At 50.6% G+C, this 19,834-nt stretch overlaps 1 protein-coding gene across 1 annotated transcript; it reads right to left on the bottom strand.

The window, feature by feature from the left end:
• Nucleotides 1–912: 912 nt before the first annotated feature.
• On the bottom strand, nucleotides 913–11,744 carry LOC122154282 (ubiquitin carboxyl-terminal hydrolase 42-like). The gene is made up of 7 exons (XM_042801625.1): nucleotides 11,518–11,744; nucleotides 10,964–11,074; nucleotides 10,786–10,888; nucleotides 10,575–10,642; nucleotides 3,668–3,738; nucleotides 2,222–2,362; nucleotides 913–936 (listed from the first exon to the last, which is right to left on the bottom strand). The coding sequence occupies exons 1-7, from the start codon at nucleotides 11,702–11,704 to the stop codon at nucleotides 913–915; spliced, it is 705 nt and encodes a 234-aa protein (XP_042657559.1). The 5' UTR covers nucleotides 11,705–11,744.
• Nucleotides 11,745–19,834: the final 8,090 nt, after the last annotated feature.

Raw genomic sequence — 19,834 nt, 5'->3', positions numbered from 1 at the left:
TAAGGAAGGTGGCAAAGAGTCCTGGGCCCAGCCCTGACCGCTGGATGCCACCGCTGGTTCCTGGCCTCCAACTACGCCCGGTGCCACTGAGCAGCACCCTCGGCCCGGCCGTCCAGCCTGTTGCAGTCCCGCTCGGTGCTGGCTCATGCAGACCATTGCCGTTCCAGTGACTAGAACTCGAACTTTAAGAGAATGCAAGGTGGGCACATGCAAGCCCACAGCTTTCAAAACCCCATACCAAAAACTTGTAGTACTGGCTATTTCCACCAACTGCCTCAAATCCTACAGAGAAGGAAGGAAACACCCCGTAAATTACACATGCAAGGGCAACAAGTTTTTTTAACTCTGGCTTTGGCTTTTCTGACTGCTCGTTCCCAATGAGTGCTGGTTTTGCAAGGTGATCCCAAAAGCGGAACACGGGTTAAAACTCTTTCTCGAGGGACCTTTGGGCAGGGGGGCCAGCCAGCAGAGCTGCCCGAGTCTCTGGAAAGTCTCTCTGAGCTCCTCCTGGGCAGAGGCAGCACTGGGAGGAAGCCCCAGGAGCTGTGGGAGGGAACAGCCAAGGGCCTCCCAAAGGCTCTCCTGGAGGGCTGCAAAGGCAGAAGGGCCAAAGGTGGAGAAAATGGACAGATCTAAGTGGGGTGCTTGGAGAGGGAGCGGTGCTGCAACTGCGAAGAAAGCTGCAGCTTGTGGGAGGGAAAAGAGACCCCAGAAATAAGTCCACTATCCATCTGGTGCCCTGGCCACCTCCCCAGAGCTGCCTTGGTCAGGCAAGGCAGACCCTGTGGTCCCACAGAACCCACCTGCTCGCTGCCGGCCGCCCACTGACTGAGGAAGGAACGGGCGTAGGACAGTGCCGGTGGGGAATAAGCCCTTTCTCCAGGTTGCAAATCCGAGCACCTCCTCTGGGGTTCAGTCATTTTCTTGGAGCCGTTTCTACAACGGACAGAAGACATAACCAAGATGAGAATGGGAAACTTGACTGGTGTCAAAACAAGACCTTGTCTTTATGCCCCTGACAGCCTCCATTTCAGAGAAACATAGAATCATAAAATGTTGGAAAGGAAATTAAAGACTGTCTAGTTCCAACCCCTCCCATGGGCAGGGGCATCTTCCATCAGACCAGGTTGCTCAAGGCCCCGTCCAACCTGGCTTTGAACACTTCCAGGGAGGGGGCAGCCACAACTTCACTGGGCAACCTCTTCCAGTGAAGGGGTAAAGGGAGTCTCATAGGTTGAGATAAAAACAGTTTAGTAACTGTAATAAAATGAAACAACAATAGTAGAAAGTACAAATGGGCAATGCACAATGTGATTGCTCACCACCCACTGACTGCTACCCAGCCCATTCCTGGCCAGCAGTCCCAAAATCCCAAGATCCCCCAATGGCAATCCTGGAAGCGAGGGAGAGCCCCCCTCTTCCTGGCCGCCCCTCCTTTCTACACTGAGCATGACGTTACATCACAGGGAGTATTTAGTTGGCCACTTTGGATCCGGCGCTCTGGCCGTGCTCCCTCCCAGCTTCTTGTGCACCTGCGCACGGGCAGGACACGGGGAGTTGGAGAGTCCTTGATGTCTCAGCAACAACTGAAAACATCAGTGTGTTACCAACATTTTTCTAATACCAAATCCCACACTGAATCCAAAGCACAGCGCTATTCTAACTACTAAGAAGAAACATTAACTCTATTCCAGCCAAACCCAGGACCTCGACATTGGACAGCTTCAGATAGCAGACAAGTAGCAGTTTACCAGGGCAGCAGCCTAAAGCCGGCAAGGAAAGACAAGGACTGGCGTGGGTTAGGTCTGATTTTTCAGCACTGAAGGATGCAGGTAGTAATTGTCTCCTATGACAGAAAGAGAAACACAGAAACAGAAACATTTTGTGACTTGTTTTTACCTGGCATAAAACAGTAAGTAGGCTTGCTGCCTGAGAACTGTGTCGACGTTGCAACAGTTCACAGATGTATCGTCCATCTTGTGTCACCCTCCATTGCTGGCCTGTGAAAAAAGGCATCGATACCTGGAGATGAACTGCGTGGTTTCTCCAGAAGAACACAGGCAGAAAACTACAGAACCAAGAGTACACACACCAAATCAAATCCACTCCAGCTCCTAAGGAGACCTTCTTCCCAAAACCTTGGCTGCCAGTAACCTTGCCATGCAAATTTGTTTTCCCCAGCACACATTTTTCCCTTCTTTGGAAGGAAGTTGCTCTTAACCTTTGTGTAGCAGTAGTAGTGTCCTTCCTGACAACTGTCACCACTATGTACCAGGACAGCATATAAGGAGTACAGGAGCAGTTCCCCAGTTGTCTGCGACATGTACGGGTGGAGATCCAGATACTCGGGATACTCCGCGACCTACGGAGAGACCAAGAGGGCTCCGAAATGATCCTGAAACACTAAATGAAATAGTCCTCAAAGAGCAGGGCCCAGAGGTGTATAAAAACATCTCTGGGGCTCATGAACACTTGGTTTTCCCTCAAGTGATGTCTTTGGGTGGCAGGAAAGTGTTGTCAGCCAAAGCATCTCTGTCGGAGCAGAGTACACGCTTGTCCTCCCACGGGAACTCTCCTCTCCCCAGAATGAAACATGAAAAATGCAACATGAGGGCACTGCTTTGGGAAATCTGCTTCAGGAAGAGAAACTTGCACTCCAGTTGCGTACGCACGTTGCCGATCTTCCCATTGGTGAAATCTTCAAACCTTTTCAGACACACCGTGAGAACCCTGGGTGCGCGATGGACGGTAAACCTCTTGGTGGCAGCAACCATCTTGTCACACCTTGAAGCCAAGCACAGAGCCCAGTGCTGAAATGCACCCTGCCTTGCCCCAGGTGGCCAGGCAAGCTCTCCTGTCTCACACAGCCTTACGCTATTTTAGGCTATTCAGTACCATAAGGCCATATGAAAAAGTGCTGTGTCTCATTATTGTGCATCAAACCTATGTGAAAAGGTGACTTATGATGGCAACATGCTGCACCCGCGCGCAGGATCTAGTACTAATATGTCGTTAGGAATCATCTTACTGGCTACATTTAAAGCTGTTTTCGCCATCCAGCTGCTTCGGTTTCACAAATTCCTCCAGAGCTGTGGTGACAGATGAGGCTGCCTGGAGGAGTGAGAAAGGAGAGCAGTGAGCTGTGGGAAATAGCCTCGCCCAAGCACTCACTAGGAGTTTACAAAAACCCAGCTAGATGACGCTGAGGAGAGCCACTGCGAACCCCCAGGCAGTGTCCAGGAGGAGGCAGAAAGAGGGTATTATGGTCGACATTTCCCTCATTTCCCCAGGATTTCTGGGGCTGTCAAGAGCTACGTGCCTGTGCCACCGCTCAGTTCAGCTCCCGATGGTGTGGAGGGTCATCGGTAATGAAAACAACACAACCCATCAGCCTAGGAGCCAGATGGGGTTGAGGGAGGGCAAAAGAAAGAGGGATGAGAGTCTATCAAGGGTGCAGCGAGGATAATGGGTGCTTGTCCAGCTTAAAGCCAGCACCTACAGGGAGAGCAGTGCCATGGCCTGCCCAGGAGGACACCGTCCATTCCACACCCCACCCACCACCAAGCGCTCTTGTGTTCACAGTATGCATTTTTAAGTCAACCATATTCATTCTGGAAAGCTACAGGGGCCTTGGGACGTCTTGAAACACAGTTGCCAAACCTCTTACTTTTATATCCAGTGGAATATCCAGGAAGGCCTCGTAGGAATCGGAGACCGTGTTGCAGCTCAAGCACCTGACTGGAAGGCAAATCAAAATGGTCGGTGGTAGGGGAAGTCAGCGTAAGAACTCATGGGCATATTCCTGCATGCCAGGATCAGAATGTTCTCCTATTCCTCAGAAAGAAGAAGTTATTAGTTCTCTCTACAGGAATGGAGAAAATACTGTAAGAGCACCTGAAATGACTTACGTGTGAGAACACTGATGCAGCCCAAGGCTTGGCGGCACTGCCTGAGGAATACCTGACCTTGCTAATGTGTGCCTCCATTGTGCACATCATGCAGAAGCCTTGCTGGTGACCTGCAGAGGGAGGGAGGGAGGGAGGGAGGGAGGAGGGAGGGAGGGAGGGAGGGAGGGAGGGAGGGAGGAGGAGGGAGGGAGGGAGGGAGGGAGGGAGGGGAGGAGGGAGGGGGAGGGGAGGGAGGGAGGGAGTGGGAGGGAGGGGGAGGGAGGGAGGGAGAGGGAGGGAGGGAGGGAGGGGGAGGGAGGGGAGGGAGGGAGGGAGGGAGGAGGGAGGGAGGAGGGAAGGAAGCTTCTCAAGTTAGCAAAATACCCATAGCCATGGGAAACCTGATGGGGATCTTGAAGTTAAAAGAACAGTCTCCACTCCTCTTCTCCCAAGGTGCCAGTGTCCCAACAAGGCCAGGACATTTTAGTGCATAGAAAACATTCTTCAGAGGGACACTAAACTGACATAAGTTTCTGTGCAATAAGCAAAGAGTTTGACTTGCAGGAATAGGGACCAAGACCCGGGGCTAGGAAGAGGTGCCTTTCTGAAGATGAACACGCCTAGATAAGACAAGCGGCTTCTCGGCTTCAGTGTTCCAAGAACACCCACTATAGGATTGACAAAGAAGGGCTGCTTTTCTCCTAAATCAACTTCCAGATTCTGGGAAACCCTGGGAAGTGCCCAACCGATTTCCAAGGAGATATTTCATAAAAGCACTCCCGACTGGCTGTGCTCCCAGAGAGCAGGTAGCTGGCCAGGGGGTGTGTACGTCAGGCACTGCAGGACGGAGTTGAGGAAGCACGTGTTCCCCAGGTTGTAGAGCCCTGCTCCACCTCTCTGTTGTTGCTGCCAGTCCATGTAACATGCTGGAAGTCCAGCAAACCCACACTCGGATTTCTGTGCGTCGGGCTACCTTCCTTTCCCTCTTGAGTCTTGAACTGGAATGGCATCTCAAGTTTTCTCTTTTGCTGATTGTAACTCGGTGAAAACAAGCAAGTATCCAGCCCAGAAGGTAACCCTACTGATGTCGGCTCTTTCTATGAGCAACGACAACTTTCAAAGTCTTGTGCTAGGGGCAGGGGAGTGATAAAATGTGTTTTCCTGTGTGTAACCAGAAACACTGGGGTAGGTCTGGCTGCTACCAGGGAAGGCCCCAGAATTCACTCTAGGCTGTCAGCACAGCAACACTCAGGGCTGGAGCACCGGCCACGTCCGTTGCCTTTGGGCATTCCCAAAATCCAAACGGGCTGGTGAGGCCATTACTCACAGGAACAGAGGGGAAAGCTTGGGATGACAAAGGCTTCTCTCCAGACAGAGAAGATCAGCGCCAGTCCCTGATTGCAAAAACATTATTGTAGCTCAACAAAATGAATTTAGAAAACCCCAAATGAAACCCACAGAACAGCATCCACCATCAAGAGCGTGTCAGTGGTACTTGCAGCTGCTGCAGAGCTGCAGGCTGCTGGCCCTACTGTCCCTGTCACAGGACTCCAACTGGCAGCAATTCCAAAGGCCGTTTGGATACTTTTATCCTGTATCTGCCTACTCTTATGATCTGTCCTGAAAGTTAAATCATAATTACCATGGAAAGAGGATGGAAGTTGAGGAGAAGTCCTGCGTCCTCTTCTCAGCAGCCATTTCCCAGCAGCGCAGGCTCCGTGAGGCTGGCCGGGAGAGCCGCCGGAGGGGGCACTCACCCGGGCTGAGCCCTGCTCGAGCAGGGCCACCTGCAGCTGGGTGTCCCTGGCCATGGGCAGAGAGGGCTGTGGCACATCTACCTGGCTGGAGCCTCCACAGGCGCCTCGGGCAGCCGGTGCTGGTGCTCGTCACCCACAGCACCCTTTGTGCTTTTCCTTGCTGAACTGCCAGCCCATCTCTCCAGCCTGCCCAGGCCCCTCGGGATGGCAGCACGGCCCCTGGCCTCGGCACCACTCCTCCCAGTCTGGTGGCATCTGCCAAGTTGTGGAGGGTGCACTCTGCCCTGTCATCCAGACCATCAGTTGAGGAAGAGGGCACACAGGATCAGATCCAGTACTGAACCCTGAACGGCACTGCTAGTCACTGGCCTCTGACTACACTTGGTGCCACTGAGCAGCACCCTCGGCCCGGCCGTTCAGCCTGTTGCAGTCCCGCTCGGTGCTGGCTCATGTGGACCATTTCCCTTCGAGTGACTTGAACTGGAACTTAATGAGAGCGCAAGATGGGCACGTGCAAGCCCACAGCTTTCAAAATCCCATAACATAAACTTCTCAGACTGGATATTTCCACTGATTGACCCCAAACCTGCAGAGAATGAAACACCCCGTAAATTACACATGCAAGGCCAACACCTGTTTTTAATTCTGGCTTTGGCTTTTCTGACTGTTGTTTCCAGAGGAGTGCTGGTTTTGCAAGGTGATCCCAAAAGCTGAGCATGGGTTAAAGCTCTTCCTCAAGGGGCCTTTGGGCAGGGGGGCCAGCCAGCAGAGCTGCCCAGGTCTCTGGAAGGTCTCTCTGAGCTCCTCCTGGGCAGAGGCAGCACTGAGAGGAAGGACAAGGGGGGCTGCCGGTGGCCTTAGCGCAGCCTGGTCCCTGCTGGGCACAGTTTTGGTGTTTCCTGAATTAGTTTTCCTCCTCTCCAGCGTGGCAGAAGTCGGATGCTATGCTCCTCCCTCATCCAGGGTCACAATCTGCCACTGTCACCACTGCAGCGCTCTGAGTGTTTGTGCGATGTGCATTTCTGGGGCACTGAAACCCTTCTCCTCCTCCTCCTCCCTGCCGAAGGGTCATAGTCTGGTGTCCATGAACCAGCTGCGGCGATCACGGCCCCGCTGTGGGGATCTGCTCCGCGCTCTCTGCCTCCGTCGAGTTTTCTCCCAAGCAGCCCTGGGAGCCCACTTGGGAGCTGTTGGAGTTGGGCCCTGGAGCTGCATTGTCCCTTGGGGCTCGGTCACAGCGTGGAGAACGTGTTGTCCTTTCTGAGCAGTGGTAATCCGTGATCTCCTTGAACTGGCTGAGGAGATCATCTCTGCGCTGCAGGGCTCTGCTCTGTTCGCTCTGCCTTGGCAGCGTTTTCTCCCGAGCAGCCCTGGCTGTGGGAGCCAACTGGGAGCTTCCATTAGGAGGCTCTGGAGCTGTGTCATCCCTGGAAGCGTGTTCACGACTTGGAGGACTAGTTCTCCTCCTCCTCTCCCTGCTGAGTGCTCGTAGTCCGTGGTGTCCACGAGCCAGCTGCGATGATCTTTTCCCCACTGTGGGGACCTGCTCCGGGCCCTCTCCCTGGCGCTGTTTGTCTGGCAGCGGGAAGAAGTGCTGAATCCGTGCTCCCCTTTGTTGCTGTCTTCTCGCATGGCGTGCAGCACACTATCAGATAGTTGACGGGAGTCCAGGCACGCAGCTTTCCTTCTGGATACCAGCCTTACACAGCCACAGAAGAAGCGATGCAAGCAGGAGCCCACGTAGGAGGCCATGCGGAGCCTGCCTGGCCAGATACGGCACAGCCACCATGCAGATGCCTCCTGGGCACCTGCCGAGGTTACCTGGCTGGTGCTGGCTGGTGCAGAGGAGCCACTGTCCTCTAGAGAGCCCTCCATGCCCACCGCCACATCCTGCAAAGAGAACTGTGGTAAGGTCCTGCCCTTTCCTCCTGAAAGGACCAGAACCATGGGGAACCCCCAGGAGCTGTGGGAGGGAACAGCCAAGGGCCTCCCAAAGGCTCTCCTGGAGGGCTGCAAAGGCAGAAGAGCCAAAGGTGGAGAAATGGGATGGATCTAGGTGGGGTGCTTGGAGAGGGAGCGGTGCTGCAACTGTGAAGAAAGCTGCAGGTTAGGAGGGAAAAGAGATCTCAGAAAGAAATCCACTGTCTGTCTGGTGCCCTGACCTCCCCAGAGCTGCCTTGGTCCGACAAGGCAGACCCTGTGGTCCCACAGAGCCCACCTGCTCGCTGCCGGCCGCCCACTGACTGAGGAAGGAACGGGCGTAGGACAGTGCCGGTGGGAAGAAGTCCTTTCTTCAGGTTGCAAATCCGAGCACCTCCTCTGGGGTTCAGTCATTTTCTTGGAGTAGTTCTACAACAGAGAGAAGACATAACCAAGACGACAAATGGGAAACTCAGTTGGGGTCTCCCCACCAGGTCTGCCCCTGTCGGAGCAAGATCTCGTCTTTATACATCCTACAGCCTCCATTTCATAGAGTCATAGAATCATAAAATGGTTGGAAGGGACCGTAAAGATCATCGAGTCCCACCCTCCCTGCCATAGGCAGGGACACTTTCCACTAGACCGGGTTGCTCCAAGCCCTGTCCAACCTGGCCTTGAACACTTCCAGGAAGGGGGAAGCCACAGCTCCTCTGGGCACCCTGTTCCAGTGCCTCACCACCTGCGCAGTAAAGAATTTCTTCCTAATACCTAATCTAAATCTACCCTCTTTCAGTTTAAAACTGTTACCCCTTGTCCTATCCCCACACTCCCTGATAAACAGTCCCTCCCCATCTTTCCTGTACTTTTAAGGTCTCTTCTCTACATTAGCCAGCTTCAGATAGAAGACAAGTAGCAGTTTACACCACGGCAGCGACCTAAAGCCCAGCAAGGGGCCTTATGGGCTGCCGTGGGGTAGTTTAGATTTGACAGCACAGAATGATGCAGGTGGTAATTGCTTCCTGTGACAGAAAGAGAAACACTCAGGGGGATGAAAAGGAAAAAAATAAAAGTTAGCAAAAGGAAATGTATTCTGAACACATTTTAATACTTGTTATTACCTGACATAAAACAGTAAATAAGCTTGTTGCCTGAGAACTGTGTCAATGTCACAATAATGCACAGACATATCGTCCATCTTGTACCACAGTCCGTTGCTGGCCTGTAAAAAAAGGCATCGATACCTGGAGACGAACTGTGTGGTTTCTCCAGAAAAACACAGGCAGAAAACTACAGAAGAAGCAAGAGTACAAACACCACACCAAATCTAATCCAGCCCCTAAGGAGACCTTCTTCCCCAAAATCTAATCTGCTGATACCTGCCATGCAAATTTGTCTTCCCCAGCACACATTTCTCCCTTGTTTGGAAGCAAGCTGCTCTTTACCTTTGTGTAGCAGTAGTAGTGTCCTTCATTACAGCTGTCACCGCTGTGTACCAGGACAGCATATAAGCAGTAGAGGAGCGGTTCCCCAGCTGCCTGAGATGTGTACGGGCGAAGATCCAGGCACTCGGGATACTCCACAACCTACGGAGAGACCAAGAGGGCTCCAAAATGATCCAGAAATACTCATGAAATAGCCCTCAATGACCAGGGGCCAGAGGTGTATTAATACATCTTTGGGCTCCTGGATACTTGGTCTTCCCTAAAACAACATGTCTGGGTGGCAGGAAACTTGTCGGCCAAAGTAGCTCAGTCGGAGCAGAGCACACGCTTGTCTTCCCATGGGGACTCTCCTCTCTCCAGAAGGAAACACGAAAAACTCAACATGAACAGCTCTGGGAAATCTCCTGCTCCAGGAAGAGAAAGTTGCACTCCAGTTGCGTACACACCTTGCTGATCTTCCTGTTGGTGAAATCTTCAGCCCTTTCCAGACACACCGTGAGAACCCTGGGTGCGTGGTGGACTGTAAGGCTCTTGGAGGCGGCAACCATCTTGTCACACCTTGAAACCAAGCACAGAGCCAGGTGCTGAAATGCACCCTGTCTTGCCCCAAGGAGGCCAGGCAAGCTCTCCTGTCTCACACATCCTTATGCTATTTTAAGGCTATTCAGTACCATAAGGCCAAATAAAAAAAAGCTACAACTCTATTGTGCATTAAACCTACGTGACAAGATGGCTTATGACAGATGACATGCAGCACCTTCCCGCAGGATCTAGTACTAATATGTCGTTAGGAATCATCTTACTTGCTACATTTAAAGCAGTTTTCACCATCCAGCTGCTTCGGTTTCACAAAGTTCTCCAGAGCTGCGGTGACAGATGAGGCTGCCTGGAGGAGTGAGAAAAGAGAGCACTGAGCTGTGGGAAGTACCCTTGCCCAAACACTCACTAGGAGTTTACGCAAAAATGCAGCTGGTTGACACTGAGGAGAGCCACTGTGAACCGCCAAGAAGTGTCCAGAAGGAGGCAGAAAGAGGCTATTACGCTCAAAATTGCCCTCATTTCCCCAGGATCCTTGGGGCTATCAAGAGTTCCATCCCTGTGCCACCGTTCAGTTCATGTACTGATGATGTGCAGAGAGGATAATGGGTGCTTGTCCAGCTTAAGGCCAGCACCTACACGGAGACCTCTGCCATGGCCTCCCCAGAAGGACACCATCCTTTCCACATCCCACCCACCACCAAGCTCTCTTGTGTTTGCAGTACACATTTTTAAGTCAACTGTGTTGATTCTGGGAAGCTACAGGGACTTTGAGATGTCTTGAAGCGCAGTTAGAAACCCTTACTTGTATATCCAAAGAAAGATCCAGGAAGGCCTGGTAGAAATTGGTAGTCATGTTGCAGCTCAAGCACGTGACTGGAAGGCAAATCAAAATGCTCAGCGATAGGGGAAATCAACTGATTGTGCCAGTTTACATCCTTCATACCTACTACACCAGTTACACAATCAGCTGTTTATCACAGGCAGGCAGAAGGGCACAGACGAGGAGAAGAAGGGTTGTGGAAAAGTACCTCTGGATCTCAGAAAGCCCACAAATATTTGTTGGACAACTGTAGTTAGTTGAGAAGAGGCATCCAAGCTGGAAATAAATGGTAAGGCAGAGAGTTATCTCCTCCAAGAGTTTTGCTTTGTCTGAAAGCCTTGGGCGTAGGGTTTTCTTGATGAGAGTACATCAAGATGTCCAAAGGGCTCAGGAACATGGAAAAAGTAATTTGTGCTTACTCGCTGCTCCCACTCAGACAAGCTGTCTGCATGGCACTGACAGTACAGTGTAAGAAGTCACGGGCATCTTCCGGCATGCCAGGCTCGAAATGTTCTCCTATTCCTAAGAAAGAAGGAGTCACTAGTGCTGTCCTACAAAAATGGCAGGAAACATGTAAAAGCACCTGAGATGACTTACGTGAGAGAACACTGACGACATCCCAAGGCTGGATGGCACTGTCTGAGGAATGCAGCACCTTGTTAACGTGCGCTTCCATTCTGCACATCATGCAGAAGCCTTGCTGGTGACCTGCAGAGGGAGAGAGGGAAGGAAGCTTCTCTGGTTAGCAAAATACCCATAGCCATGGGAAACTTAGTGGAAATCTTGAAGTTAGAAGAACAGTTTCCACTCCTCTTGTCTCAAGGTGCTGACGTCTCAACAAGCCTGGAACATGTTAGTGCACAGGAAAATTTCTTCAGAGGGACACTAAACTGACACAAGTTTTCTATAGAGTAAGCAAAGAGAATTGTTTAACTTGCAGGAATAGAGACCCAGGGCTAGAAAGAGTTGTCTTTCTGAAGATGAACATTTCTGGTTACGACAAGAGGCTTCTAGGCTTGAGTGTTACAAGACCACCAACTCAGGGGGTTGACAAAGAAAGGCTGCTTTTCTCCTAAATTGAATTCCAGTTTCTGGGAATCCTTGGGAAGTGCCCAACAGATTTACAAGGAGATGTTCATAAAAGCACTCACACAACTGGCTGTGCTCCCGAGAGAGCAGGTAGTTGGCCAGAGGGGGTGTGTACGTCAGGCACTGCAGGACGGAGTTGAGGAAGCACGTGTTCCCCAGGTTGTAGAGCCCTGCTCCAGCGCTCTGTCGTTGCTGCCAGTCCATGCAAATCTTCTCCGGGGGAAAGAGAATCTTTTGTGGCGGAGCCATTCCCTCAACAGTGACTGCAGGGAAATGAGATTTGAAAAGACATGAGACAATATTGCTGCACAAAAGCATATTAAAGGTTGAGTTCTCCTCAGTAGCACCCGGTACAACCAGGTCTACATCCAACCCAGAAACACTGGGGGAAGCCTAACACTGCCAGTGAAATTTGCTGGCCAAGAAACAGTTTTGGAAAATAGTCTGTTCCCCTGCTTTCTTTGTCAAAATTCCAGCAAACCCACACGCTGATTTCGGTGCCTCGGGCTACCTTCCCTTCCCTCTCGAGTCTTGAACTGGATTAGCAGGTCAAGTTTTCCCTTTTCCTGATTTTAACTTGACAAAAACAAGCAAGTATCCAGCCCAGAAGGTAACCCTACTGATGTCGGCTCTTTCTATGAGCAACGACACTTTAAGTCTTGTGCTAGGGGCAGGGAGTGATAAAATGTGTTTTCCTGTGTAACCAGAAACACTGGGGTAGGTCTGGCTGCTACCAGGGAAGGCCCCAGAATTCACTCTAGGCTGTCAGCACAGCAACACTCAGGGCTGGAGCACCGGCCACGTCCGCTGCCTTTGGGCATTCCCCAAATCCAAACGGGCTGGTGAAGCTGTCACTCACAGAAGTCGTTCCCCATTGCGGCCTTCGCTCCTCTCAGCAACACAGGGGAGAGCTTGGGGTGACAAAGGATGTCAGGCTGCTCTCCAGACAGAGAAGATCCGCGCCAGTCCCTGATTGCAAAGAGATAACTGTAGCTCAACAGAAGGAATTTTAAAAACCCCAAATGAAACCCACAGAACAGCCTCCGCCATCAAGAGCGTGTCAGTGGTACTTGCAGCTGCTGCAGAGCTGCAGGCTGCTGGCCCTACTGTCCCTGTCACAGGACTCCAACTGGCAGCAATTCCAAAGGCCGTTTGGATACTTTTAGCCCGTATCTACGTACTCATATGATCTGCCCTGAAAGTCAAATCATAATTACCTTTGAAAGAGGATGGCAGTTGAGGAGAAGAGGGCAGTACACGGTAACTGCTTGGTGCAAAGGAGGCACGCAAGTACCAAAGGAAGGAGCCGAGTTACCCCGAAGGCCGGCTCAGCCCCACCGCCTTTCACTGGCCTGTTTGTCAGGATGTCGGGCCCTGGCCCGGTGAGATCACAATCGCCGGGCGGGTGCCGCATCACCGCCCCTTTGTGACACGGGGCCACCCAGGGACGCACGGGGACACACTGCGGCCACACAGCCGCCGCAGCCGAAGGGCTGCTCGCCCGCTGGCAGAGCCCCCGCCTCTTCCCCGAGCTGCAGCAGCCAGGTGAAAGAAACCTGCCCAGGGCTGTAAACGTGCCTCCGCAGCGCTGGCTGGCACGTTCGGGGTGCTGAGGGTTTCTTTTCCACTCTTCCCAGGTACAGGACTGTGTCCGTGAGACTCATGTAGCAAAGCACCTGGTCTCTTACGGGTTTGTTTCCAATTAATTTTTTCTGCCCGCCAAGACACAGTCGCCAGTGGCCTTGAGCCTAACGGCTATTTGGGCCCTGCATTGCTGCCATCCCGGCACTTCAGGAACCATCTGATGGAGGCGATTAACAATTGCGCTTGTGGCCTGCACCCCCTGCTCCCGAGCCCTGGAAACACGGTTAGCATAACGAACGCCATTTCATGAGGCAAACGGCCACGCTCTGTGACCGGGCTGGTCCTGTCTCAGTCCCCTCTCCCCTCCTCCTCAGGCCCTGGAGCTCCTGTGCACCAGGCAGACTTCTTCTCCCCGTCCCCGTCGGCCTCAAGGTTCCCGGGCGCCAGGCCGACGTCTTCCCTCCCCACGGGCCTGGAAGGTGCCGGGCACCGGCCCAGCAGGTTGTGACGACCCCGTCACAGAACAGGGAAGCGCAGCAGCACACAGACCCCGTCTGTAAGATCAACCAGTCTGCTTCCTCTGAGGATTGAGAGAGCCACTCGTATGCTCTCATGTGTTTTGAGTCCAGGTTAGGATCGTTACGTAGCTACGGCGAGCCAAGTGTTAAGATGCGACCCAATCTGCAGAGGGTCCGGGTGATTGGGAGCCATAAGCTAAGCTGTGCTATAAAATTCAGCGCTACGGTACTTATAAAATTGTGCTACGCTGATGCTGCTTGTAGAAATCTTGTGCTACTCTGATCGTGACATTCTAGGCTACGCTGATCATAAAATAATGTTAAAAAAATAAAGCTTTAATTGTAACTATGACTTAGTGCCGCCATCATTCTGCCCAGGGTCCCCAGAAGAACCTGTCTGCCCCAGAGTGTCGGGTGACAGCCCTGACCAGGAGGGAACAGAGGGAGATGCAGAGCGACTGCCCAGAAATGGCATTTGCTCCGGGGGGAGTGCAGGGGGACAGAGACCCAGACGAGTTAGAGCATCCTGTTTAAGTTCAAAACGAAATGCAGAATGAGGGGGGGGGGCTGTGTGTGTGCCTGGGGGTGCTCTGGGTTTGGGTTTGTTCTTTAACAAAGGGGCTGTTCGGAGCTTGGACCCGGCTGGCAGCCCAACACCACGCAGCCTCTCAACCACCCTCCCCCTTCCCGGGGCATGGGGGAGAGAATCGGAGGGGAAAAGGTAAGGAGACACTTAGGTTGAGATAAGAACAATTTCATAATTGAAATAAAATAGTAATAATAACGGTAATAATAGAAAATAGAGGCGAGTGATGCCCAGTGCGATTGCTCCCCACCCGCTGACCGATGCCCAGCCCGGCCCCAGCCAGCGATCCCAGAGATGAGGAAATCTCCAAACCGCAATCCCAGAAGCGAGAGCGAGGGCTACCCGGTCACCCCCCGCGACCCACTGCGCATGACGCTGTCGGATATGGAATATGCCCTTGGCCAGTTTGGGTCCAGTGCTCTGGCCGTGCTCCCCCCAGCTTTGTGTGCACCCGCCCACGGGCAGGACACGGGGAGATAGAGAGTCCTGGATTCCTTAGCAACAACTAAAACCATCAGTATATTATCAACATTCTTCTCACACCAAATCCCACACTGAATCCCAAATCCAGCACTATTCTAGCTACGAAGAAGAAAAAAATAAGCTCTAACCCAGCTGAAACCAGGACAGTGTGGCAGCAGGCAATAAACAATGTAGTATTTTGAAATGCAGGAGAAAAAAACGTCTCTGAAAAGCAGGGAGAAATCAAGGATAGGGTAAAATAATTATTCACAGTTCTTTATTAAAGCAAATCTTTAAATATTTAAAAAGTGATGTTGTTACAGTAGGACAGAGCAAGTGGTGAAGACATTGGGGCTTAAATGGTCACCTGGTCTATTGTGCAAGATGTAAGTGCCAAAGAAATTCTGTCTCGCTGATGTGTATTAATTGCTATGCAATTGTATACTTTTTATATTCTTCGTGCAGCTCAGGGCACGCAAATACTTACATCTTCAATGTGAGAAGAGAAATATAACTCTGTGGGTAATCTTTATGCTGCAGAATAACAGGGAAACCAAAAAAACCCCAAACCCACTGAAAAACCCTGCATGCTCTGCAGAAAGCATTTAACAACTTTGGCCTGAAAATATTGTCAGGTTTCAGTCTCATGCCAATAAAAGCATGAATTTAGAAACCCCTCAAGAATCATGATTTTAATAAAAGCACCCCCAAATATTTTTTTGCAAAGCCAGTAGAATGCTCCCTTTTACACAGCACCAGTAAAGATGTTGGGATCTGAGGGGCACTAAGCCGCAGCTGTCAGCGGCCTTTCTCTATCCCCGCTTGCTTCCCCGATCTGAAAGATGCTCAACGTCCTTCAGTGCCAGGGCTGAAACTGCCAGGGGCCGTCACTGCCATGGTATTCCAGCATGGTGTGTTTAAACGAATAGGACTCTTGGGGTAGCATTCGATCTATTGGGTTGTAGGTAAGGATCCCCTTCTTTACTATACGTTCCCCCTGTTATCTTAAAGGATATTTTTTTTTGACACCTCTACTGTCGCAGACAGAGGTTTCCATGGGGCTTCTGCAGGGTTCCATGGCTGCCTTGGAAGATCCTTGAAAAGCTCACTCCAAAGTCCTGCCACACATTTCAATTATGCTAAGCTACTGCTGTTGAAGTACGCAACCACGATTGGGTGACGCTCTTCTCATTAATGGAAAGTGAAAGTCACTGCATTTTGAGTATCTTAAATAGGCTTCAATAGTCCCTTGAGTGTCCCTGTGTCTGGTGGAAGTGCCGTGTAGAATTGTACCTGCAGAGGAGTGCCAGACATCATGGAGCTGCTCACTGCAGAGCATTCCTGCCCAGCTGCTTCAGCGTTCAATCTTTTATTTCTTTTGGCACACCGGGGCCTTTTTGCTTGGACACCTGTTCTGTGTGTGTGTGTTCTGGTTCCGTGGGCACGGCCAGCCCGAGTGGGAGCTGCTCTCCTCGCTGCGCCGCTGCTTTGGCAGCTGCCCCCGGGCAGGGGGGGACAAATGCTCCGGCTCCCCGGCTGGAGGCTGGCAAGTTCCCGGGGTGAGGGGGGGACCCCGACGTGTCATGTGAACCCGGCCTCCTTCAGGAGTGGGAAACGGGGTGTAGTGTTTTCTGGGGATATTGTCGTGGGTTTTTTTGGTTTGTTTGGTTTTCCTTTCATTAGATCTCAGGGGTTCATGTGACCTTTAATAGCCAGTGGGTGGGCTTTAAAGTTAAAGTTAAGCATGTGCCAACTGCTACCCTGAGGTGTAGCTGGAATCCACTTGTGAGCTCCTGTTCCCACCACCCTGGAGAAAGCAAATCTGGTTTATTTGGTGATGAAGGCCACTCAGGGAGTTGCACTGATGTGCAGTTTTTGAACCTCAGGGCTAAAGTAGCACCGGTCCTACCGCACAGCGCGTCCTTCCCCAGGCTTCTAGAAAACAGAAAAGATACGTCAAACCGACCCCACAAACACAGCCAGCACTTTCTTTATCTGACCTGGAACGTCGGGACATGACCCTGCTGGGCCATCTCTGCCACCCTGTGTGGGAGCCAAGGTGCTGCCTTCAATTCCAGGATAAGGACTTACCTGTTTGATACATGTCCCAAGAGATTTACTTGCCAGAAAACTCAAGAGAATTACTAGAAGTTCCATATTTTATTTACAAAACCGTCACTGTATCCCCCCTTTTTAAGCTAGGGAAAGGAAGGGGGTTTTAAGTTGAAAAGATTACTCTCAATTTCCATCTTCCATTAAAAGGGAACATAAATCATAAAATTAAGATGCAAGCTCAGCCACCTCGACTATACTTCAGCAAAGGAGAGAGCATTTCCTTTCTGCAGTAAGCCCTTTTGATCCCAAAGCATCTGGTCTATAGTAGAGTCTGAGGCAAGAAAATTATTCTGTGAACGTCTGTACCAGAGAGAGGCCACAAGAAGGTCACTGAAGGTCTTGGCGATAGTGACACCGAGCAGTAACGTGCTGAGGTACTACAGCATGCAGGTCTGCACTCACGGTGTGAGATGCATTCAAGATACAAGGATTCCTGCAGCTGACAAACCTGGGCAGGAGTCAAATGGGGGCTTTCACTTTTCATCTTCCAGAACGTTTGTCTCACAACCACTTCATTTTTGATTTGCAACAAAACATTTAGCCTGCTCACATGATCCATACGGTGACTACACTATCCCTGTCCCCCTGCAGAAAGCTGGTTTGTCAGAGCTCAGGAGGGTTGGCAGGGACACTGCCTCTACTCCCACGCTGCACAATCCCTGTGACATAACTGCTGTTCCAGTGGGCTACCCTGGCCTGCAGCACAGGCTTAGCAAGAGGTGTCCCTGATGTTCCCATGCCCGCCAGGCTTCCTAGGGGCTTCTTTTCCTATCAGCTCCCATTTTACTGCAGTGCCTTCTCCTGGGATAGGCTGTGGTCAGGCTGTTTAATCACAGTTTCCTAAATACACTGTAAGGTACCCAAAACCTTGTAAAATAGCAAGGTCACAAGTCCCCGAAAAGTTGTCCTATTCCAAAGCAAGAAAAAAAAAATATCCTTACTTAAAGAAAAAAAGCAAAATTCTTACCTCGATGCCATCAAACTCAAACTTGACAACTGATACACACGTATCTTCAACTGCCTGTAAAGGAGAGGATCACTGTGTAAGAAAGTATTTCTTGCTACTTTAATCCTTTCCCTAAACTGTGATAAAATACAGAATTTACACTGCTAAACTATTTGGTATAAAGACTGACTTGCTTCCAAACCAAAAAAATTGGTAGTAAGCTGCAAGCAGTAGAGCACTAATAGTGTACTAATACTGGCTTTAAAAAGCTATTTAGCCAAGAGATTCTGAGGCTGATCATGGATTGTAATGAACAAACAGCGCACAGTGAGCCACCAGGATCAGTGGCTGTAAGGTACTTACCTTGGCAGTGAGGAAGAAAAGAGATTTCTCTAGCTATCTTACTGCTGGTTAACATCCAGAGAAATCTAACCAACTCTGTCCACATTTGACAGCGCGCACTAGTCTTCTCTGCTTTTATTTTCTACCGTGCCTGAGATGCTGTCAGCTACCTTCTGGCACAGTCTTCAGTTTTGTAGAGCACTTGTCAGAACTGTGCCACAGCCCGCTGAGAGTCTGTTTTCAGGTGACAGTCACCTAAACAAAGGCTCCGTAGCTATGCACGTGAAGTCTTTCAAACTGTCTGCGTGAGGAAGCCCAGGCTGAGAAGCACTTCCCAGGAGCTCAGTTTTACCTGCGAGGTATGCAATGCATGCACCCGAGGGGCATTTTACACAGCAGTTCTGTATGTTCCCAGCACAGCCCCTGGGAACTTTCTGGAAAGCTGACAGTGTGCATCCCGGCCGCAAAGGCTCAGGCTGAGGAGCCAGAGAGGAACATGGCCAGAGGAGAATGAACGAGAGCTCCTAAAGTCTATCCAGAGCAACAGCACGGCCAAGGGACTGACAGGAGCCTTTCCACATCACCGTCACCTTCCTGAGTTTTCAGGCTGCCCCCTCCTCCCCCGGCGTGCATGTCCAGGCCCCTTACTGCACCTGAGATGAAAGCAGGGCTCCCAGGGACAGCCTTGCTTTTTGATACAGCCGACTCATTCTCAAACCAAGGGCAGGGGAGAAGCGGACCACAAAGATTCTTACGTGGTGTACAGCCACTGGGGAAAGGAACCAAAAGCTTGACTTCAGCATTTTCATGCTGCATAAGATAGCATTTTAGAAGGGACTCAGAAACAATGTATATTAAAGTTTTGTCTTGTAAGACATCCTCTACCAATATGAGTCTTTAACATGAACATTCTTACTGTAGAAGTTGCACGATTATCATGGAGAGTGCTTACTCACTGTTAGGTTTTTTATTTCTTCCTGATGTTTCAGTTTTTCAAAGAACAACTGAAAAAAATCCGATCTTTCTACATGTCTAGCAGCAACACAAACAGCATCTATGTCAGCACCTGCAGAGAGATTCCATTTCTTCTGTTATTGTTGGAAGTCACTTTCAAACATCAGAACTATGACTGGACAATAAAAGTTCTACCTTTAGTGTGTACTCGAAGCTTGTAAGAACCAAATGTAAATATTTTGCCACCAACATTTGCTGCTGCTGCTGAAGGAGGAAAATTCTGTGTGTAGAAGAGAAAGTGTTTACTTTATAATATAATATACACATTGACCTATGTTGTTGCCTTTCGGAGGCGCGGCGACCTGGTTCAGGAACGGCACGGCGACCAACCCCAGGCCGCTTGGGCCATCAGCTCACAGACACCAATGTGCTGGATAGAAAATGGCGTTTTATTGAGGAATATACAGGCCTTATATAGCTTGGGTTTACAACGTCACTTCCGTCTGCTTACATCACTGCTACATTACTATTGGCTATCGGGTATCAGAAAAAGGGGCCCTATCTTTCCGTACAACGCGATATCTTCCGACCTCCAGGCCCTGACTACCTACATTTCCCCCCTCCCTATGCTAAATCGAGCAAGCTGATTTAAAAAGTTACTTTAAAATGGATTTTAAAAAGTTACTTTAAAAAGCAAGCCCAATGCTACTACTGAGTCAAATTCATAGATATTGCATGTGACAACAGGCATAAGGCACATTGAGTGGGTGGCAATAGGGGAATAATTAGGAATGTCTAAGTAACTAAGGATGACTAAGGACAATTGAGAAATACGTTCTTAAAGCAGTTGTTGATGTTCCACTAACATGATG

Source organism: Tyto alba, unplaced genomic scaffold (genome assembly GCF_018691265.1).
Source record: "Tyto alba isolate M040663 unplaced genomic scaffold, T.alba_DEE_v4.0 Super-Scaffold_36, whole genome shotgun sequence".
In the NCBI taxonomy this organism is placed as follows: Eukaryota; Metazoa; Chordata; class Aves; order Strigiformes; family Tytonidae; genus Tyto; species Tyto alba.
Note: the sequence above shows the minus strand (reverse complement) of the source record. Positions and strands in the feature narration are given on the sequence as shown.

Excerpts from the sequence above, each read along its gene's own strand:
- LOC122154282 (XM_042801625.1), bottom strand. The coding sequence starts at position 11,704 with ATGGCTCCGCCACAAAAGATTCTCTTTCCCCCGGAGAAGATTTGCATG. Across the intron at positions 11,075-11,517 it reads TCGGGAGCACAGCCAGTTGT|GTCACCAGCAAGGCTTCTGC; the intron begins GTGAGTGCTTTT and ends CTCCCTCTGCAG. Across the intron at positions 2,363-3,667 it reads ATATTCCACTGGATATAAAA|GTCGCGGAGTATCCCGAGTA; the intron begins GTAAGAGGTTTG and ends GTCTCTCCGTAG.